This window comes from Mustela erminea, chromosome 6, assembly GCF_009829155.1.
Source record: "Mustela erminea isolate mMusErm1 chromosome 6, mMusErm1.Pri, whole genome shotgun sequence".
NCBI classification, from domain to species: Eukaryota; Metazoa; Chordata; class Mammalia; order Carnivora; family Mustelidae; genus Mustela; species Mustela erminea.
In genome coordinates this window covers 77,277,213-77,299,304 of record NC_045619.1, presented here as the reverse complement: position 1 = coordinate 77,299,304, position 22,092 = coordinate 77,277,213, and the positions used below count along the sequence as shown (strand labels likewise).

The 22,092-nt window shown below is 35.6% G+C and overlaps 1 protein-coding gene across 5 annotated transcripts in view; it reads right to left on the bottom strand.

Annotated features, from left to right (window-relative positions):
* The window catches only part of CNTN1 (contactin 1), a 353,101-nt gene that overhangs the window by 103,455 nt on the left and 227,554 nt on the right, over positions 1-22,092 (bottom strand). For all 5 annotated transcript variants that reach the window (XM_032347818.1, XM_032347814.1, XM_032347813.1 and 2 more), the window contains 3 exons: positions 19,799-19,926; positions 19,309-19,484; positions 312-432 (listed from right to left, as the gene is read on the bottom strand). In XM_032347818.1, coding sequence (XP_032203709.1) covers positions 312-432; positions 19,309-19,484; positions 19,799-19,926 — 425 coding nt within the window. The remainder of the gene's footprint in view (positions 1-311; positions 433-19,308; positions 19,485-19,798; positions 19,927-22,092) is intronic.

Genomic DNA, 22,092 nt, shown 5'->3' with positions numbered 1-22,092 from the left:
CCTCAGCACATGAAAAGTATTAGCAGACACTGAGAACTTCTGGTAAATACTAAGTTTAAAAGCACAAACATTTAGTAGGAGGTATGTGGTGTAAGTTTCTAGAAGATATGTAGTTAGTAAAACAAACAAAATCAGCGTTGTTTACTACTTGTCTGGCATAAAATCATTCTTGGGCAGGGAGGAGGAGCTGTTCTCAAGGACCAAGACACTAAATATATAAGAATTCATACCAGAGTTACCAGAAGATTATACAATAGTTAGGCAAGTCAAATACCTCTGGTTTCATAATTTTAAAATGTTGAAACTCTTACCTCGAACAACAAGGTCAGCTGAAGCTGAAGAATTGTCCACAATTGTCTGAGCGGTACACGTGTATCTACCAGCATGCTTCAGCTGGGCGTTTCGGATAAGCAGTTCCCCATTGGAATCCAGCTGTTAGCAAAAAGAGCAGTCATTCACATCACTACAATCTTTATCAATTATATGGTATTTAGGATACAAGAGGTAAATTTTTCCCCTAACAAAATGAGCACCATTAAAAGGCATCTCCTTTAGACATGTTAATTCTGTCCTGACTTAGGTTACTTCAAGTCTGTCTTTAGTATCTCAAGCAAAAAGTAAAGTGAGTGACTTAATTAAGAACCGTTTCAGCCCAAATATCTTTAACGTTCTATTATTTCTATTGTCAGAGGGTCATACAGAGATATACTAAGGGATAAAACTATCTCATCGATAGCTCTTAAAGATAAATGGCAAGGTATAAAACTCTTCATGCTAAATGTCAATGAGGATAAATAAATGGTATATGGCTAGGAAGGATTTTGCAAAGCCAATGTAATTGATTAATTTCAAGACATACTACAGTTAATTAAACAAAGATACTAAAAGTGTGAGAAACTCTCAAAATGGACAATTTTCTGTTTTGGTCAAAATGTAAGCTCCATGTAAGCAAGGATTTTTGTTTTGTTCCCTGCTCTATTCCCAGTGTTTGTTCAATACATGTATTTTTGAAGAAGGCTTGAGGGACTCTTGTTTGTGAGAGATAATGTACCATCTCAATGCAATTTCTAAAAATAACTAATATTTATTGAATGCCTACTCTGAACCAGGCTCTGGGCTGTGCAAGTGTGTGTGTGAGTGTGTCTATGTGTTTGTGTGTGTGTATAATCTCATTCTCTTCTGACAATAGTCCTATAAGATAGGTCCTATTCTGTCCATTTTATTAAAGATAAAAGTGAGACTTAGAATAGCCAAATGATTGAACTGAGCTCATTGAGCTCATTTGTGAGAGCATCCAAAGTCCATGCTCATTACCTCCAAACTATTCATCTAGAGAAAAAATTGGAAAATTTATTTATTTATTTATTGAAGAACCTGAGAATGAGTGGCAGGGGAAAAGGAGAGGAAGAGAGAATCTCCAGCAGACTCCCCACTGATCATGGAGCCTGAGGCAAAGCTCAATCCAGTGACCCTCAAGATCACAACCTGAGCCAAAATCAAGAGTAGATGCTTAACACAATCACTCAGGCATCCCTGGAAAACTCAATTTTTAAGCAAACATTTTGTTTTCTTGACAACTAAATATACTGATTTACTATTTTAATCACATATATCCAGCTATATTAAAAGATGAAAAATTAATGGTTAGGCTAATATTTTACATAATAGATGAAGATATTGTTTATGTAATATAATAGATTTATACATTTTTAAAATTTTGATTTTTTTAACAACTGCATGTGGAATGAATGCTCTGCTTTACCATAGGTTTTGCCAGTGACCCCTTCCTATATTAAATTTCCTGCTGGTTTTGCAAAGTGTTCAGGTTTGCCATATTTTTTTAATTAATGTGGTTAAGAATATAGGCATACCTTGAAGATACTGTGGGTTCAGTTACTGATCACCACATAGAGCAAGTCAAATAATTTGTTTTAATTTCCCAGGGCATATAAAAGTTATGTTTGCACCACTATTATAGTCTGCAATGACATTACACTATATTAAAGTGTTCAATGGCATTATGCCTAAAAAAGCAATGCACAGGGCCTCCTGGGTAGTGCAGTCAGTTGAGCATCTGACTCTTGGTTTTGGCTGAGGTCATGATCTCAGGGTCATGAGATTGAGACCCACATGGGCCTTCCCCTCAGCTTGGAGTCTGCTTTGGATTCTCTCTCCCTCTGCCTCTCCCACTCATGTGCTCACTCTCTCTCTTTCAAATAAAAAAAATAAAGCTTTTTTTTTAAAAAAGCAATGTACATACCTCAATTTAAAAATACTTTATTGCTAAAATATGTTAACCATCATATGAGCTTTTAGCAAGTCAGAATTGTTTGCTGGTGGAGGGCCTTGCCTTGGTGTTGATGGCTATTGGAGATGCGTATGGTGGTTGTTGAAGGCTGAGGTATCTGTGGCAGTTTCTTAAAATAAGACAACAATGAAGCTTGCCCCCTTCATTGACTCTTCTTTTCATGAAAGACTTCTCTGTAGCATGTGAGGCTGTTTGACAGCATTTTACCCACAACTGAACTTTCAAAATTGGAGTCAATCCTCACAAACCCTGCTGCTGCTTTATCTACTGAGTGGATGTAATATTCTAAATCTTTTGTTGTCACTTCAACAGTCTTCACAGCATCTTCGCCAAGAGCAGATTCCATCTTGAGAAACGACTTTCTTTGCTCATCCATAGGAAGCAACTCTTGATGTGTTCACATTTCATCATGAGATAGCAGCAATCCAAACACATCTTCAGATTCCACTTTCAATTCTATTTCTCCTATTATTTTCACTACATTTGCAGTTACTTCCTCTGCTGCAATCTAAACCCCTCACAGTCATCCATGAAGGTTCGAATCAAATTCTTTTAAATTCCTGTTCATGTTGATATTTTGGATTCCTCTCAGGAATCACGAATGTTCTTCATGGCATCTAAAACTGGGAATATTTCCCAGAAATTTTTCAATGTTCCTTGCCCAGATCCATTGGAAGAATCAGTATCTATGGCAGCTATAACCTTATGAAATATAATTCTTAAATAATAGGACGAGGTGAAAACACTAATTTGAAAAGAAATATTTATCTCCATGTTTATCACAGCTTTCTTTACCGTAGCCACAATATGACAGCAATGCAAGTGTCCATCAACAGACAAAAGGATAAGGAACATGTGATACACATATTATACACACACAATGAAAAATTAGTCATAAAAATGAAGGAAATATTGCTATTTACTACAGCTTGGATATATTATTTGAGGTGAAATAAGTCACACGGAGAAAGACAAATACCATATAAATTACTGATATATAAAATCTAAACAACAAAACGAATGAAAAAATTCAACAAAGAAACAGACTCTTAAATACAGAGACCAATCTGGTGGTTGTCAGAGAGGAGGTTGGAGGGGGGTGGGCAAAATAGAAAAGGGATATAGAGGTACAAACTCCCAGTTACAAAATAAATAAGTCATGGAGATGAAAACTACTGCATAGAGAATACAGACAATAATATTGTAATAATGTTGTATGGTGACAGATGGTGACTACATTCACTGTGGTGAACACTGAGTAATGTATAGAATGTGTTGAGTTCCTATGTTGTACACCTGAAACTAATATAACATTGTATGTCAGTTGTATTCCAATAATAAATTTAAAACAATAATAAGGCTTGGAAGTTGAAATTCCTCTTTGATCCATGGGCTAGAGAATGGATGTTTTGTTAGCAGGCATGAAAACAACCTTACTCTTGTTGTACATCTCCATCAGAGCCGTTTAGCGACCAGGTGTATTGTCAACGGACAGCAGTATTTTGAAAGAAATCACTTTTTTTCTGAGCAATAGGTCTCAACAGTGGGCTTAAAATATTTAACAACATTGAATACTTTAAAATGTCTTCAACAGACGTACTGTCATCCAGGCTTTGCTGTTCCATTTATAGAGCACTGGCAGAGTAGATTTTGCATAACTCTTAACAGCCCTGGGATTTTCAGAATGGTAAATGAGCACTGGCTTCAACTTAAATTCACCAGCTGCATTAACCCCAAACAAGAAAGCCAGGCAGTCCTTTGAAGTTGTGGAGCCCTGTGTGTGTGTGTGTGTGTGTGTGTGTGTGTGTGTGTGTAGACTTAAATAGCTTTAAAAGTCCTAGATAATATCTTCTAATAAAAGATTGGTTTGTCTACTTTGAAAAATCTGTTGTTTCGTGTGGCCACCTTCATTAATGATCTTAGCTGGATCTTTTGGGTAACTTGCTACAGCTTCTCCATCAACATTTGCTACTTCGCCTTGCGCTGTTACGTTATGGCTATGACTTCTTCCCTTAGACCTCATGGATCAACCTCTGCAAGCTTCACACTTTTCTTCTGCAGCCTCCTCACCCTCTAAGGCTTCATGGAATTGAATAGAGTCAGGGCCTTCCTCTGGATTAGGCTCTGGCTGAAGGGGATGTTGTGGCTGGTTTGATCTTCTATCCAGACCATGAAAACTTTCTCCATACCAGCAATAAGGCTGTTTTGCTTTCTTATTATTCTTATGTTCACTGGAGTAGCATTTTAATTTCCTTCAAGAATTTTTCCTTTGTATTCATAACTTGGCTAACTGTTCAGTTTAAGAGTCCGAGCTTCAGGCCTATCTTGGCTTTCCACATGCCTTCCTTTCTAAGCGTAATTATTTCTAGCATTTGATTTAAAATGAGAGATGTGAAACCCTTTCTTATACTGGAACACTCTGAGGCCATCATAAGGTTATTGGCCTGATTTCAATATTGTTGTATTTCAGGGAATAGGGAGGGCCAAGGAGAGAAAGAAAGTCAGCAGAGCCAGTCAGAGGAGCAGTGAGAACCCACACAGGTTTTATTAGGTTTGCTGCTTCATATGGGTACAGTTCTTGGCACCCAAGAGCAATGACAATAGTAACATCAAAGATCACAGATCTAACAAATATAATAATAATGAAAATTTAAAATATTATGGGAATTACCAAAATATGATCCAGAGACACCAAACAAGTAAATGCTGTTGGAAAAATGGTGCTAATATACTTGCTCAACAATGGGTTGCTAGAAACATTTAATTTGTAAAAACACATTATCTGCAAAGAGCCATAAAGTGAAATGCAGTAAAACAAGGTATGCCTATAATTGCTAGTTATAATCTGAGCAGACGGATCCAGTTGGTTGTAATAGAATGCTACCATCTCCATATAAAGAACTGCCACAGCCACACATATTGTTCCTTGATATTAACCAGTCTTAGTAAAAATGTAGCTAGAGGTTATACAATTTAATATCAATTGGGGGTCTTCCTGTACCTTGAGGTCTAGATTGACTAAAAAATCTGGTTTCCAAGATTTCTGCAGATTCCTTGGGTAGGAGAATACCTTCCTTCTGTTCCAATGGTCAGTTATTTCTTTGTCACACAAGGAGTACCAGACAAGAAGTTCAGCCCTTTCCCTGTTTTGTCATAAACCTAATGAGATGAAGTCCTCCCTAGTAAGGTTACTGAATGGAAGATGGTGGAATTGGCTGTATCCCACTAGGCAAGGAAAATCACCATTGAGAATTACCATTCACTGAATATCTTTATTCTTAAATTTCTGTTGGACATATTTATACTAGGGACTTCTCAGTGACTTTGACCTTTCCCAGGGCCCTTCCTGGTACCAGCTCCCATCTCCTACTTATCTCTGCTCTTCTCTTCTTGCTCTTAGAAACAGAGAATTATTATTATTATTATTATTTTTTCCTCATGTTAAGTTGTTTAATTCTGTGATGGTTGTTTGGATCAGGTAATAGTTATTCTTCAAAACCTGACTTTCTGTTCTGAGATATATATTTTTTTCCATTTCTTTATCTCTTACTCCTCAATTCATTTTAATCTGGTCCCAGACCCCTCTTCAACTTATTTTACTTGACTTCTGATAGGATTTGACCTTTTCCCACTTATCCAACTTTCTAATCATCTATGACAACATACTTCCCAGAAACTTTGAGGACATTCTCAACCCTCTTCTTCTTCTTCTTCTTCTTCTTCTTCTTCTTCTTCTTCTTCTTCTTCTTCTTCTTCTTCTTCTTCTTCAAGCTCCTTATAATTCCATCATAAATTCTTGAATTTATCTATTTCTTCCATCACTCCTGTCTCTTTCCTTTTCTAAGCTACCAACATCCCTCACTGAACTACTATTCTCTATTTGGTCACAACCTCCACCGCTGTTCTACTCTATTCTTTTCTCTCCTTAGCATCCAGGGTGACCTTTTAAAAATGCCAATAGGACCAAATCACCCCACTTTATAAAAATAAAACTTACTGAAAGCTTTAAAATTATTCCTTTTCCTGGAACATGGCCAATCTGGCTCCATTTTCTAGATTCTGTTCAATATTCCAACTCAGCTAGTGCCATATTGTTTACTTGGTTCTTCAGGAGAACATTCCTGTTATAGGACCTTAAACGTATCTGTTCTCTCCCATCTCTGGTTAACCACGGTATTCCCTCTCCTGGAATGTGATCCCCTTGTATTCTTACACTCTTATCCCATTCACCTAAGTAAACACTGTTCACTCACCCATACCAACTCATTTCCTCAAGCAAAACCTTCCATTTTCTCTTGTTATATTTTGTCACTGCACCTTTTACCTTATGTCATATAATATATCTCAGCTGCAATAAAATATTTGACCGCATATAGGATTAAAGTTGGTCTTCCTAGAGGACTCTAAGTTTTATGTGAGGAGGAAACATGCCTGCTTTGTTTATCATTGTATCCCTGTTTTATATGTGTATATAAAGTCTTCTACTAGACTAATTTTTTGAGGGAGGAACTTGGTTTTATTTATTATTACATACAAATTACTTATTGTAATATTGGGCATACAGGAGGAATTCAGCAAATAAACATTATGCAAGTAAATTAATAAATACCTATTATCTAAAATGTCTTTATTAATTTCTTTTAGTAATTTTGTATGATTTTTTCAGGCAAGATAATGACAATGTTATAAGATAAAATAACTGAATTGTGAACAACTATTGGTATCTATATACATGAGATAAACTGCCAATAATAATAAATTTTAAACTATTTATGAACTAATTTCATGAGGAAATAAAAGTTTCAGCAATAATGTGTAAATTTCTAGAAAAAAATACAGTGAACATATAAAAGAAGGAAAACCTCTAAGTTTTCCAGCCACCTGTAATATGTGTTGTAAAGAATTTGACCTTGCCCCAAGAGAGGTCTGTTATTTCCTCAGCCTCTGGAAGGTAATCTAAAGTGCGTATCTTTGCCTGGGTATCGTGGGTCATACTGGATAGTCTAACAACATGATTTAAAGACACTTGTATAGTTTTAGATTTAGGGTTTGAAACCATATAGTGACTTAGGGTAGGGCCTTTGGGTCATGTGGTATCAGTCTCTCTAGACACTGACATTAAGCATTTGGGCAATCAATTAATCATGTCTACAAGATTAAGCTCCAATAAACTCTTCAAACAACAAAGCTCAGGTTTGAGCTTTCCTGGTTGCCACTACTCTGCACACATTACCACACACCTAAGCTGATAAAGTAACGCATCTTGACTCTACAGAGACTGAACAATGAAAGCTCTGTATTTGATATTTCTCCTGGATTCTGCCCTATACACTTCTTTTGCTGGCTGATTTCAATCTGTATGTTTTTTTTTTTTTGTAGTAAACTGTAACCATAAATATAATAGCTTCCAGGGAGTTCTGAAGTCCCTTCCAGCAAATCAAAACTGAGGGTGGTTTTGGCAACCCCTGGAACTTGTAGTTCATTTCAGAATTGAAGATGGTCTTGAGGATGGTGCCCCTTTGTAGTTGGCCTAACTCCTCATACTGCCTTACTTAATAGAATTCACCCAAGGGAGGTGGTAAAGAAATATTATTTTATTATTTATAACTATTTTTAAAAAATATTTGAGGCAAGGAGAGAATAAATGTGTGTATATGGTAAAGGTAACAATACATTTTTCTTGAGCTGTCATAAAGGCTAATTAGCACATATTTCTGAGTAATTTTCTAGTGAGAAAAAAATAAAATAATTTAAACACTGTATATTTTTAAAACACACTGCTTTTAATGTGTCTTCACCTTCTTAATTAGCAGTGCATTGTGACACTAAATATTCAGTAATGGAAAGATCCTAAGTAAAATCTTTTGAAGTTATTATGACAAAGATAATAAGTTATATTTGAGGAAAATAATGTCTGCATAGAAGTAAAAAGCACTTAGTTCTATTATATGCTTTCATTATGTGAACTCACTTTTTTGGTTGCTTCCTATGTCTAAGTGAAAGATAATCCTGTTGCTAAACTCACACTATTTTAAGGAGTCATGTAATTAAACTGAAATTAAAAAAATAAAACACTTCAGAAATTTAAAATGTTTTTTTAATTCAACTCCTCACAATAAAAAAAAAAATTGAGGGCAGAAAAATAATATAAAAATAAGCAAGTTGTGAGACTATAATTGCCTTTTATAAAATATCTGTATTCTATACACCTAATATTCTTTTTTTCTTAATAAAATTGGTAACTTTTCCCCCCAGACTCTCAGTTTGAAACACATTGCTGTTTACATATTCACTTATTTTATTCTCAGAGGAATAATGTGGTCATGATTTTTATACTTTTCACATGTAATGAAAAACACAAATTATTTTATGTCTTAAAATATTACATTAAATTTATACTTACTGAATCTTCCAAATAAACTCTGTAACTTTTAATTAAACTAGTCTAAAAGTTCACTGCTAAAGTACTTTAAAAGGTCAGTTCTGCTTTAAACATTAGGACTTAGGTAGGTAATGATGGACTACTTGTGTAAAGTAATAATAAGCAACTTTAACCCTTATTTTCATTTGCTCTATATTTAGTAAAGGTGACACTGAAATAGCTCAAGAAGGGAAGCAAAGGAAAAACATACTATATTATTTCCAATATAGTTGTGTACATATAAAGCCTTTCCTGAAATTTTTATAAATGGTAATAGCTCTTTCCATACCTCAGGAGAAGCTGAGGTTCTCAGTGGTCGACAGAACGCTTACAAAGCAAGTAAAGATCATGGACCTCAGCACATTCTAGCCACAAATTAGATACGAATGCTCTCTATATTTTCACTAAAAAACCCACAGTTTGGCTGAATTACAAAACGCTTCCCTTCATGTGAGGAGAGTTGAATCACATACTGGAAATTGTGATAGCACAGCTCAGGGATGTTCCAAAGTATAGATGTGGTTTACCACTTAGATATTTCCCAAATTTAAATCAAAAGACTTCCAAAATCTAAATGCCCCTTCCTTTATTCCCCCTCCCCCATGAACTAACTCTACAAATTCATCCCTGCAGTATCAATGGATCTGACCTACCAAGCTGTATTAACAAACTGAATGAATCATAATGAACAAAGAAATATGTCAGATGCTACATACAAGGTCAAGCTAAAGCTTATGGCTCATAATAGCTATCTATCAACAAAAACATCTCTTTTGTTCCATTGAAGCTCAGAAGGAAGGGCCAGATATAGAAGGTTGAAGGAAAGAACATCTTACAAAGAAAATATTCTAGAAACTTATAAGCAAAAGCTATTAAATATGATTGATACATGTTATATCTATGAAAAACATTTTTTTTTTTTTACTTTTGGTTTGTTGGATTAAAGAAGGAATAACTGCAAATTTCACCACCAGCATCACCAACACGATTTACAGCAAATACTTAGCGAGGGTTTCAGAGGTACCAGGGACTATTATAAATAAATATTCTACGTGTGCAGACTCACTTGTTCTTAACTGCAGCTCTGCGAGCTAGCTCTGAATCCTATTTTAGGGAGGAGGATGCATTACTACTATTAACAGCAACCACCCCTGCTGCTAATACTGTTGCTGTTGACAGACTACTTCTGCTGCTAGTAATACTATTATGAAAACTGCTTCTGCTACTTGCATTATTGCTGCTGCCGCTGTGGCCACTACTCCCAAACTCACGGGAATACCTGATCTAATTTATTAGGTTTCTTTTAGATGTCTGGCAATGTGCTAGCTACTTTACCTACATTTTCTTATTCAACTCTTATAATGCTCAGGGAGATACTACTTATGCTTCCCTTTTATTGCATTTTTTAATAGATGTATTTATTTATTTGAGAGTAAAGAGAATGCGTGCATGCAAGAGGGAGGGGCAGAACAAGAGGGAGAGAATCTCAAGCAGACTCCTCCCTGGTGTGGAGCCCTCCATATCCCATGACCCTGACCATGACTACATGACCCTGAGATCATGCCCTGACCTTAAATCAAGAATGGGAAGCTCAGCTGACAGGGCCACCCATGCATCACTGTGTTTCCATTTGAAAGACAAGGAACTGGAGATTTTCAGTGAAGTGGCTGCTGGAAGGCTCCACAGTCAGCACATATTACTGGTTTAACCAGGTTGAACTGTTTCCAAGATACTGTTTCATGAAACAGACAATGGGATTTAAGTTCACAGTTTGGTAGGTAAAGATGGGTAGCTTCTCATAGCAGAAAGAATACAATGTTATCATTTTACATATCTAATTATTAAATTTGTGATCTATTTAAAGGTTTAAACATAAGAAAATGGGAAAAATAGTAGAATAGTATGGTCACCTGAATAACAGGCATTAGATTAAAAATTTGTAAGTTTACCCAGTTTGCTGTATCTAATTAGCTAGCTAGTTAGCTCTATCCTTCCTTGTCTCTATATACCATATGTCCATCTATTATTGAATCCTAGAAAAACAAATTATTGATATCATACTTCATTCCTCAAATATTAGAATCTCCCAAAAAGTCCATTCTCTAACGTAATCACAAAACCATTTTCACAAGTAATGCAATTAACACTAATTTCCTAATATTACCTAATATTCAAGTTAGTGTTAAGTAATGTTTCAGCATTAAGATTGCCTGAATGTGAAAAATATTTTTAAATGTACAACTCAAAAATATTTTGAAAATGAAGTAATATCATCATAAATATGAGAACTTAGGTAAATTAAGAAAGTGGCCTAGAATTATTATTAAGAGATCACCAAGTATTTGTAGAATCAAAGGAAAAGTTGAATATTCTTAAACTTGGCTACTTTGATAGCTGGGGAGTCCAATTGATCATTTGGACAATTTTAAATTAAAGTTCAAAAAGGAGAACATTTTCTGTAATCATTCTGACTGATGGACAAAAACATCAAAGCCTTGGATTTAGAACCAATATTTTAGAATTGAAAGTAAACTTGGATATTAATTCATATGGTTTTTACATGGGTTCCCATTAGCCTTGGGGTTTTGAAGATCTTCAGGGATCACTTGTAAAAGGAAGGGATCAGATGGGAAGCTTTGTGGAACAGGAAGAAACGAGAGGCCTCATGACGGAACACTGTAGTCTCCTACCCATACACACACACACACACACACACACACACACACACAATTTCTTTACTCGGAGCAACCTCACCTTTTTTACTTATTGGGTTTCTGATTTAAATTCTCTTTGCAGAATGGATTCTGCTGCGAAAATATTGTTCTTTTTATTTTAAAACTTCTGATGTGGCTCAGCTTCCTCATATGGTATATGAGAAGCCTAAGGCTCAGAATGACTGTCCTGATCAAGGTCATATAATCCATTAAAGGCCAGACCAGAACAATACTCCAGATGTTTAGCTAATGTTCTACTCTTAAAATCAGAGTGAAAAAATTAGATAGATTTTTTGGAGTATGCCAGCTCATGATGAAATCGTGTATTTCTAGTGTGATATAAATAAAACATCAAAGTCCACATGTAAAATTATAAAATTCTTAAGATACTAAAAGATTACATGTTTATTTTTCCCACTTTTTATTTTAAATATGTCCCCTATTTTGCCACAATAATTACTGCAGTGATGTTTGAGTATGGAAGGAGTGCTAGGTACAACAAAGGGGACTTTAACTTTGAATGAATTTTTGGAGATTCTTCCAAACCAATTCATTTCTGAAGAACAAAGACTTGCTGTTCTAGGTCCTAATCCATTTACTATCACTGACATCAACGGATGCTTATGTATTATGCTAGATACTTGGGTATTACGCTAGAGAAGAGCCCTTACTGACATGGTCTGCACATAGGAAGTATAATGATCTAAAAGAAGTCAATAGTCAATTACTCATAAGAGAAGAGAAAGGATGTGGCAACAGGTAGAATGCCTTTGTGAGTTTTGTGGAGGTCACAGAACTATGTCAGGGGACTATATATGTTTTACATGTTTCTTGCTTCTTCCACTGCCCACCACAATTTGAATCTTAAATTCACAAAACACATGATATCTATCATCCTCTACTACTCACACTATTTTGGAAAATGTTTTAGCCAGCCTCTTAAAATTTTTGTTGTTGTTGTTCTAAGCACTCTTATCTGCTCAAAACAATGTAATTCCTCTTTGTTTCTAACACATCATGCTTAAAACCTTTCAGTAGCCCGTCTCTTTATTCCCGAATCTCTCTTTTTTCACCTTCCTTGAAAGTAGCCTTTCTCAACCTTGGTACCATTGACAATGAGGACCAGGTAATCCTCTGTTTTGGGGAACTGTCCTCAGCTTCACAGGATGTTTAGCAGCACTTGTGCTAAACAGATGTCCATGATACATAGCCCTCCCCCCACCTCCCCATAGTGGGGAGCAGTCAAACCTGTCTCCACAAATGGCCTAAGTCCCCTGGGGAGAAAAGTTGCTCCCAGTTTAGAACCACCATTTTAGGGCTCACATCAACTCACTGTGCTGCTGGTCTTCTGTTCTACTTCCTTAAGCTCCAATTTGATCCTTGCCTTTGCCTGGATTATGGCCTGAACTTCCTTTTCTTTTCCAACCTCTACTCTATAATTCCGGGCAAGCTTCACCTTCTTACTCAGCAGTAACAGAGATCCAATAACATTTTTAGTATTAATAATTTAGTATTATTGTTCCCTCTCCACTCTCTCTCTCATCCTGTCCCTCTACTCTCTCCCTTTGGATGTGCAGAAGCAAACTTTCTGTTCAAATTCCTAATATATTCTAATATGAAATATGTATGTCTCAAATTTAAGCACAATTTTGTGATGCATTCCAGATAATTACTATTTTATTTTAAAAAGAAAGCCTTAGGGTAAGAGATCTGTCTTCCTTTGTTTTGAATGGTGTTTTCTGTATAGGCAGAACAAAGCATTTCCATGTACCTGCAAATACACACATACGCCTACCCACCTAAAAGAGATCATAAAGAATTTCCTACAACTAAAGACCACCTGAAACTATGCAGACTTGATTTATAATGTATTGCAAAACTTGCTAATAGTGTAAGGAGAATGAAGTAATTTGGACAACCTTGAGTGAACGTAAAAAGTACGTTAAACAAAATTATAGAATAAATTAGGAGTTGAACAGTAGGGTCTTAGAGTGCTTTAAACAATGGGAGGGGGATTATTTAAGCAGACACAGACAGGAGTGCTAACCAGTGGACTAGAAACTCGAGTGGTGAAGGCCTCAGGGTCTACAGTCAGCCACCTTGGTTTCAAATCTTCCCTGTCACCAACAAGTGGTACTACTACTTTTGGCAAATTACTTAACCTTTCTAACCTTTATTTTCTTCACTTTGAAAATTGAGAAAAATCACTATAACATGTGTTCTTTAGAGGACTGGTGTGAAGATCAACTGAGAAACACAAGAAAAACACATAGTCCAATGTTGGCCAAACAGAAAGCACTTAATAAATGTTGACTATCATTACCTCTCCCATTGCTCCTGGCAAGAGAAGACTGGAAATTTTTTGTTTCAGATTAGATACCCAATGCAGCAGCAGTGCAAGAATTAAAGAAAATTGAGATCTGTAAGCAGAAAAAAAACCAAACCAAACCAAACCAAACAAAACAAAAAACCTGTATGCAATAGCCTCTGGAAACTTCAATTGGGAATGATTGCTCTATTATACAGCATATTAATAATAACTGCTTACAATCTGCCAGAACTTGTGCCAAGCACTTTATAAGCATTCTCTACTGAATCCTCACCCAAATACTATGAAGCAAGCAGTTTCGCAAACCCAGTGAAACAACCTGAATGAAGTAAGTGAATTATTAATAAAATATTAGAGAGGGAAATCTGAAGTTTAGAAAGGCGTAATCACTGGCTCAGTCTCAAAGAAGAAGTGACAAAATGCAGCCCAGAGCCCAGGACTGGTTGTGGCAGAGCCTCTGAACAATTCAGATGCTATTTATGAATTCAAAACAGACACATAAGAACTTCTTTCTCAATTACAATGTTAACATTTGTGTGTGTCAAGATAAAAGGAAAAAAGATATTATAGTGGCAATAATCAGAATTGGAAAGTTTAACTCCTGGTTAACTAAGATAATGGCTCTGACAGGGAGATTGTTATTAAATAGTTGGAAGAAAATGACTCAAAGGAGATGTGAAAAGTTAGTTGGCCATTGAAAAAAAGTAATTTCCACAGATCAGGCATCACCATGGGAGAGGCATAAAATAGTATATTACAAAACTGTAATTTTTGGTGGATAGTCCTAAATCCTTTTCAGAATAAAAGGAGTTATAAATTAAATTGATAATTTAAATGATTCTGTCTTTAGTATTGACTCTAAGAAAGTAAAAACCTCTCGAGCCGGAAAATCAAAATATAAGCTATTTTGTAGTTGGACTTTAAACCTACTTACTTGAGGTAGGAAGAGTTGATCCTTCTTAGTATTTGCCCCATAACTTTGATAGATTAAAAGAATGCCAGATAAACTGCTTATAAGCTTATTGTATCAAAGCTTCAAATTTTAAAATTTTATGATGCATATTAATTTATATATATTCTTAATATCCTCCTATGCATAAGTTCAAGTTCAAATGAAACAATTCATGAAACTGTTTACATAATAATATAACATTAAGTGAATGTTATTTGACAAAATGGAAGAATAAATGACATAACAGGTAAATTAGATAATTAACTTACTTTTTTCTATAATCAGTACTAAGTGTTTACACATAGATTTAAAATTAGTATCTGCACATTTTTAAGTGATTCATTCAAAAGAGTTTTTCTTGAAGCAGGATCATTAAATATAATGCCAATTTACTTTAGGGTAGCTAACTATAAATTCTTAAAAGAAATGTACCTCTTCGAAAAATATAGTTAATTTTTTCCTGATAATTATATGAATAAAATTGAAAAAGTAAAAAGTGGAAATTTTTAAGTCACCTATAATCACATATCTTAGACCTAACTATGGGAAAATCTATTTATTTAATTTCATAAAGCTTCCGGTGCCAAGAAGTCCATGCCGTGAAATTTGAAGCCTTATGCAAGGTTGCCACCTGGTGGTCAAAGTCGAGAGTAGCAAGCTAAAATCAAAGCACACCTGACATTGAATAAAATTCATCATTGAAACTGAACTGGAAAACACAAACTTACTTTGTTGAAATGAAAAGCTTAAAAGTTTGATTTATATACTTTTTCTTCATTAATTAGAGCTTCTATTAACTTTTAGCAACTAAGCTTATTAAAACCAATGATGATGATGATATAAGTTTTAATAGCTATCAAATTATTTACATTTGAATTTTATTTTTTTTATTTTTTTTAACGATTTTATTTATTTATTTGAGAGAGAGACAGTGAGAGAGAGCATGAGAGGGGAGAAAGTCAGAGGGAGAAGCAGACTCTCCAAGGAGCAGAGAGCCCGGTGTGGGACTGGATCCCAGGACCCTGGGATTATGACCTGAGCTGAAGGCAGTCGCTTAACCAACTGAGCCACCCAGGCGCCCTACATTTGGGAATTTCAAAGTCACACAGGACCTCTACTGTGTTCTGGATCAGTGCCTGTGTTTATCTTATTCAGTGTTTTATTCACCCTAGTGCCCGTCACTGTTCCTGCTTGTACTATATGCTCAGTACAATATTTTTAAAGATTTTATTTATTTATTTGACAGACAGAGATCACAAGTAGGCAGAGAGGCAGGCAGAGAGAGAGGAGGAAGCAGGCTCCCTGCTGAGCAGAGAGCCCGATGCGGGGCTTGATCCCAAGACCTTGAGATCATGACCTGAGCCAAAGGCAGAGGCTTAACCCTCTGAGCCACCCAGGCACCCCTCAGTACAATATTTTTAAATGAACAAATGATACTCACTAATTGAAATGTTGTCAGGATCAAATAAAATATCAAAACATTATTTAAGAAGTTCCCCCAAATTATGTACTGACACATCTGTCCATACAATCTGAATAATAGACAAATGAAGTCAGTAATATTCCTTCCTTTGCATTTGCTGTCCTCAGTGTCTGACATTCTCATTGTTTGGATTCATTAAGCTTGAGGTGGGAAGATTTGCTCCTTCTGAGAGTGATCTGTTAATGACCCCAACATCAATTATTACTCATTAGGATGATCTACCAAAAGATGGATCAAACACATCCAGTGTTTTTACTCGAAATTCATGTGGTGCATTTAGCAGTGAAGTCTGACTTTGAAGTTTGCTTTGAAAGAAAAGGAAGATATAAGAGAAAGCTTCAGAGGTCTGAAGTTCAAAAGACAGAATTAAGTTTAATAATATATTTTAAAATAAATTTTTTCTAGGTTTTTTTTTAACTATTTAGAGAACTGAATCGACTTGTCCATCTAATGTGCTACAAATGTGCATTTGATATTTTTAGTCAATTAAGTTACATATCTAGCCAGTGAGCATGTTTTCTACTGCTGATCATTACTTGGTGGACCGAAGCTGAAATGTGAGTTCATGAGGTCAGAGCATGGGCCTGCAGTTAGGTTCTGCACTGGATTAGCTGAGGGGCAACTACATGAACCTCTGGATCTACCAACAGCAAAAGAAATCCAGTAAGTAATCACCAAAGTCTTTTATGTTTTTTATGACCAATTCAGAAGGGAGGGGCTGGGGGTTGGGTGAACCTGGTGATACCTATTAAGGAGGCACGGATTGCAGGGAGCACTGGGTGTTATAGGCCGACAATGAGTCATGGAACATTAGATCAAAAACTAATGATGTACTGTATGGTGACTAACGTAACATAATAAAAAAGATCCAATTTATTATTTACTTCTTAATTATTATTCCAGTATTTCTTTATTTTCCTCTCTTTTTAAACCATGGGGCTCTTCTTCCTTCTTTTTTTTTCCCCCTCTTTCCCTCCTTTCCTTTTTTCTCTTTCTTCCTTTCTTAATTTCTTTCTTTTTTTTTTGGGGGGAATGTTTATTTACATTAACAAATATAATGTAATGATTATTTTGAAGAACATAAGCTCCACATACGAAGTTTCAAATTAATTTAGGACAATTTATACCCCTAAATCTATTTACATAGACTTTACTGCAGCTGTTAAGTAGCTATTGTATGAACTATGGCTGTGATAGTTTTGAAATTACTCAATATATAACACCAAGAAACTAAGCAAATTCAAAAGTCCATTTTTTAAAAATTTTTTTAATTTATTTATTTGACAGAGAGAGATCACAAGTAGACAGAGAAGCAGGCAGAGAGAGAGAGGAGGAAGCAGGCTCCCTGCCGAGCAGAGAGCCCGATGCGGGACTCGATTCCAGGACCCTGAGATCATGACCTGAGCTGAAGGCAGTGGCTTAACCCACTGAGCCACCCAGGCACCCCAAAAGTCCATTTTTTTAAGTAAGATCTTTGTTTAGCTCAGCTTTCCTTAAAATGAGTAAAAACTAAGTAGTATTTGCTTTACTTGTAAAACAAAACACAATTTGAAGAAATTATTAAAGATATCAGTGCCCATTTTACTAATGTGGGGAACACTTATGAATAAGCATATCAAAATATTTTCAGACATATAAGGAAAAATATCACAGGGTATAATGTTAAAATAGTTCCCTGCCAGTTCCCAGTTGTTATTTTTTTTAAGTGTAAGTTTGGTTTAGAAACTGAGAGATGGGGGCACCTGGGTGGCTCAGTTGTTAAGCATCTGCCTTCAGCTCAGATCATGATCCCAGGGTCCTGGGATTGAGCCCCGCATCGGGCTCTCTGCTCAGCAGGGAACCTACTTCTCCCTCTCCCTCTGTCCCCTGCTCATGCTCGCTCTCTCACTCTCTCTCTATCTCAAATAAATAAATAAAATCTTAAAAAAAAAAAAACGGAAAGACAATCAGCAGATTTGCTGTAAATTTATAGCTATAGCTACATCTGTTAGATTAAAATGAAAGGAACTGAATTTATAGTTAACATGTAGAAGGATAAACATTCATTACTGCATGGGTAGTTGTTTTATTAAACTAATAAAAATGTAACAAGAAATGTTTCTATCTAGTTAAAATCAGTCTCACTCAACCTGACTGAAAGCCTGTTTTGCCTTTTCAAGAGTATAATTCTAGAAAAAAAAATTAAAGAGCTAGACAATTTGAAAGGATATGATTATTATAGGTACAAATCAATCTTCAGATTTCATAGGACTTTAAATATCCTAAATATTCTACTATACTACTATTTTACTGAGTTAATTCAAACTTTTATTTCTATACTAATAATTGACTTCTAAAATTAAAATTAGTTTTCTTCAATAAGCATATGCTCTCAGGTTCCTAACCAATGGCCTTTCTAGAGAACAGGCAGGTAGGAACAGTGGCCAATTTGCCTTTTAAATACAACTGACCCTTGAACAATACAGAGTTTAAGGGGCACGGACTCCCTACACAGTTGAAAATGCACTTACAACTTTTGACTCTACCAAAACTTAACTACTAAGAGCCGTTCTTTTGAAATTTTAATAATAGTCAAATAGTCAATAAAGACATATTTTGTAAGTTGTATGTATCATACACTGTATTCTTATAAAATACAGCCATTTATGCATTCTAAAAATCACATGGACTAGTTCTCCAAACCCTCCCATATAGGTATTTTGTCTATTTCTGAACCTCAAAGAATAAGAAAAATGACTTAAAGTCATCATTATAACAAAGGATAAGTCCTATGCTCTTACCTTATTTAAAATGAATAAGTAGGCACTAGCACCTAGAGTACAGATACAACGAGGGATAGTACACATCAACATAAAAATTATATTATAATTAAGCGAAAAATAGACCTAAAGCTCAACAAATATTTACTGATTTATATCTCTACCAGAATCCTTATAACTTGCCATTTTTAAAAAGGTTTAGGAGTGCTATAATTGATACAAGGAAATCCATGAAAAGCTTTTTTTGCCTTTTTTTTCAGTATCATAAATGATTATAGTAATAGGAGCTGAAGTCACATAGAGTCTCTGGAATGTCAATAAGATGAAACTTAAAACACATACCATAAAATTCCGCTGGTAATGAATGTTCTCTTTGTTAAAATCGATCACGTAGCCATTGAAGGACCAAATAAAGGTGAGATCCAGAGCGGGATCAAAGGAAGCAGCACATTGCATGGTGGCATTTTCTCCTACAGTAATATCAGCATTAATTGGGGCCAATATAATTCTTGTGGGATCTATACAATTAAAAAAAAAAAGGAAGAAAGCACAATTCAAGGAAATATTAGATACCATATTATCTAGCACGTTAAAAGAATAAAAATCAATATGTATTTTTATTTCTCTGAGCAAAGAGAAAAAGAGGTATTCAGACTCAAATTCCAGGAACAATTTCATGAAGCAAGAGATTTGCCCCACAGGCTTTTGAAATGGAAACTTATCCGTATATGAACTGTCTTAGAAGCTTAGTGGTGAATCATGTCCTATAGTATATTAGAAACTAAGCACGATTAAACTAGAAAATAACAATATTGACCGAGGCGTTTCTTACCTGTAATAACAAGAGTGCCAGTGTTATTAGCCCTCCCTCTGTTATTTTCTGCAAAGCATGTGTAGATACCGCCATCATTCCTTGTGATGTTATTTATTTCCAAGCTGCCATCTTCCCAAATGAGTATTCTATTCAAGTGAAAGAAATACATTCCTCACAAAATTAATCTAGTGAAACATTTTAGTGTTCTTAAGAGTTCAAACACTATCTTTTGATTGTTAAGTTTTACACAATTACTTGACCATAAGATTTTTTTAAGATGAAACATCCTAAAGAAAAAAAAAAATAAAAGAGAGAGAGAAAGAAAAGAAAAGAGAGAGAGAAAAAGAAAAAGAAAAAGAAGAAAAAAAAATCCTAGCCTTTGTTTATAATAATTCTTTTTTCCCAGCATTGACAAATTGTTTTAGAAAGCCACCTTCACCTTTTTCTTGGTCTACTGCAGTATTTTTTTTTTTTTTTAAGAGAGAATCTTTTTTTTTTTTTTAAGATTTTATTATTTATTTATTTGACAGAGATCACAAGGAGGCAGAGAGGCAGGCAGAGAGAGAGGGGGAAGCAGGCTCCCCACTGAGCAGAGAGCCCGATGTCGCTGGATCCCAGGACCCTGAGATCATGACCTGAGTCGAAGGCAGAAGAGGCTTAACCCACTGAGCCACCCAGGCGCCCTACTGCAGTAGTTTTTAACTAGCCTCCTGCTTTACCCTTGCCTGTCTATAGTCTCTTTTCTACATAGCAGCCAAATATGAAGACCTAAGTGACATAAGTTACACCATGTCACTCTTCTGCTCAGTGACAGCACTCTCCAGCTCAACTCCCTCCAGGAACGTTCCATCTCACTCAGAGTGAGAGCCACAGTCCTTTGATTCCCTTGGAGGCTGGACAATCTCACCGGGTTTTGCACCTTCAGCAAAGAATTGCTAGATAACTCTGGTTAGTATCGTATGCACCCGTGCACACATGTGCACACACAAGGCGCAGTGGCTGTCTTGCCACCCTCCATCCTGTCCAGCTTCCATGATTTTCTCTCCTAATATGCATTCCATCAGACATACTTTGGTTTTATGGACTAGCCTATCCTTCCATCTTATTTGTTAACTGTGAAAGCATACTAACTCCAGAGAAGAAAAGAATTTTGGAGATACTCTCACATAAAGGGCGCAGATAAAGATCACTTCAGAACTGATAATAGACCATTCAATATCAAATGAACAACTACAAAGACATTCTGTTGTAGAAAGTGTATCATTTAGCCCAAAGTAAAATCATACGATTGAGAAGCTAATTACAATTCAAGGTTTATGTTTCCTCTCTACTGATTGGAAACAGCGCAAAACCATTTTATAAGGCAATCAAGTGCTTGTAGTAACTTTGTGATGCGAAACCATTTTTTTGTAATTACATTAATCAGAATGAGATTGCAGTCAGGCTTAAAAAGACAGTTATTCAGGTTACTCCTTGGATATTAGTTTTAAACAGAAATATTTTATTTCTCTAAAAATAATTTATTTGTTGAACTTTTCTTTATGCATGCTATTTTACAACATTTAACTTTATTTTTACATGAAATACCATATCTATTATAAAGTGGTGCTTATAGGGGTGCCTGGGTGGCTCAGTGGGTTAAGCCTCTGCCTTCAGCTCAGATCGTGATCTCAGGGTCCTGGGATCGAGCCCCATATCGGGCTCTCTGCACAGCAGGGAGCCTGCTTCCCCCTCTCTCTCTGCCTGCCTCTCTGCCTCCTTGTGATCTCTCTCTGTCAAACAAACAAATAAAAAATCTTTAAAAAAATAAAGTGGTTTTTAGAACCTGAATATTAGTGGATTAAAGTAGGGAACAAAAACTGAATTTATAGGCTCTTTTGTCAAGAAGTAATACAATTTGATTCAAAGACTAAAAATATTCTGACAGGATTAAAATAGTAAGATTTTAGGAGCTAGACCTTTCTTTTCCTTTTTTGAACACATGTTGATATTTAGGAAAAACAAGTCCATGAAACATGGTTCTGAGAAAACCCTTGGCTGGAGAGGCTCCTAGCATTCCTTGGTCCTCATCAGAGTCAGAGAAGGGTTTTATTTTTTTTTTTCATTTAGGGGAGAGAGTTAGTGGTGGTGCTAAGGGGGAATGCTGTGCCATAATTTTCTTGCAGGAGTAAGTACCTAGAAATGGGACTACCTTTTGATCATATCTTTGCATTGCTTATTGTCTGATTATTAATGTCTCATCAGAAAATCAAACAAATTAATTCTCCCTTTAACACTGCTTCTTCTAGCAACATGTTGCTGATGTCTTAAAA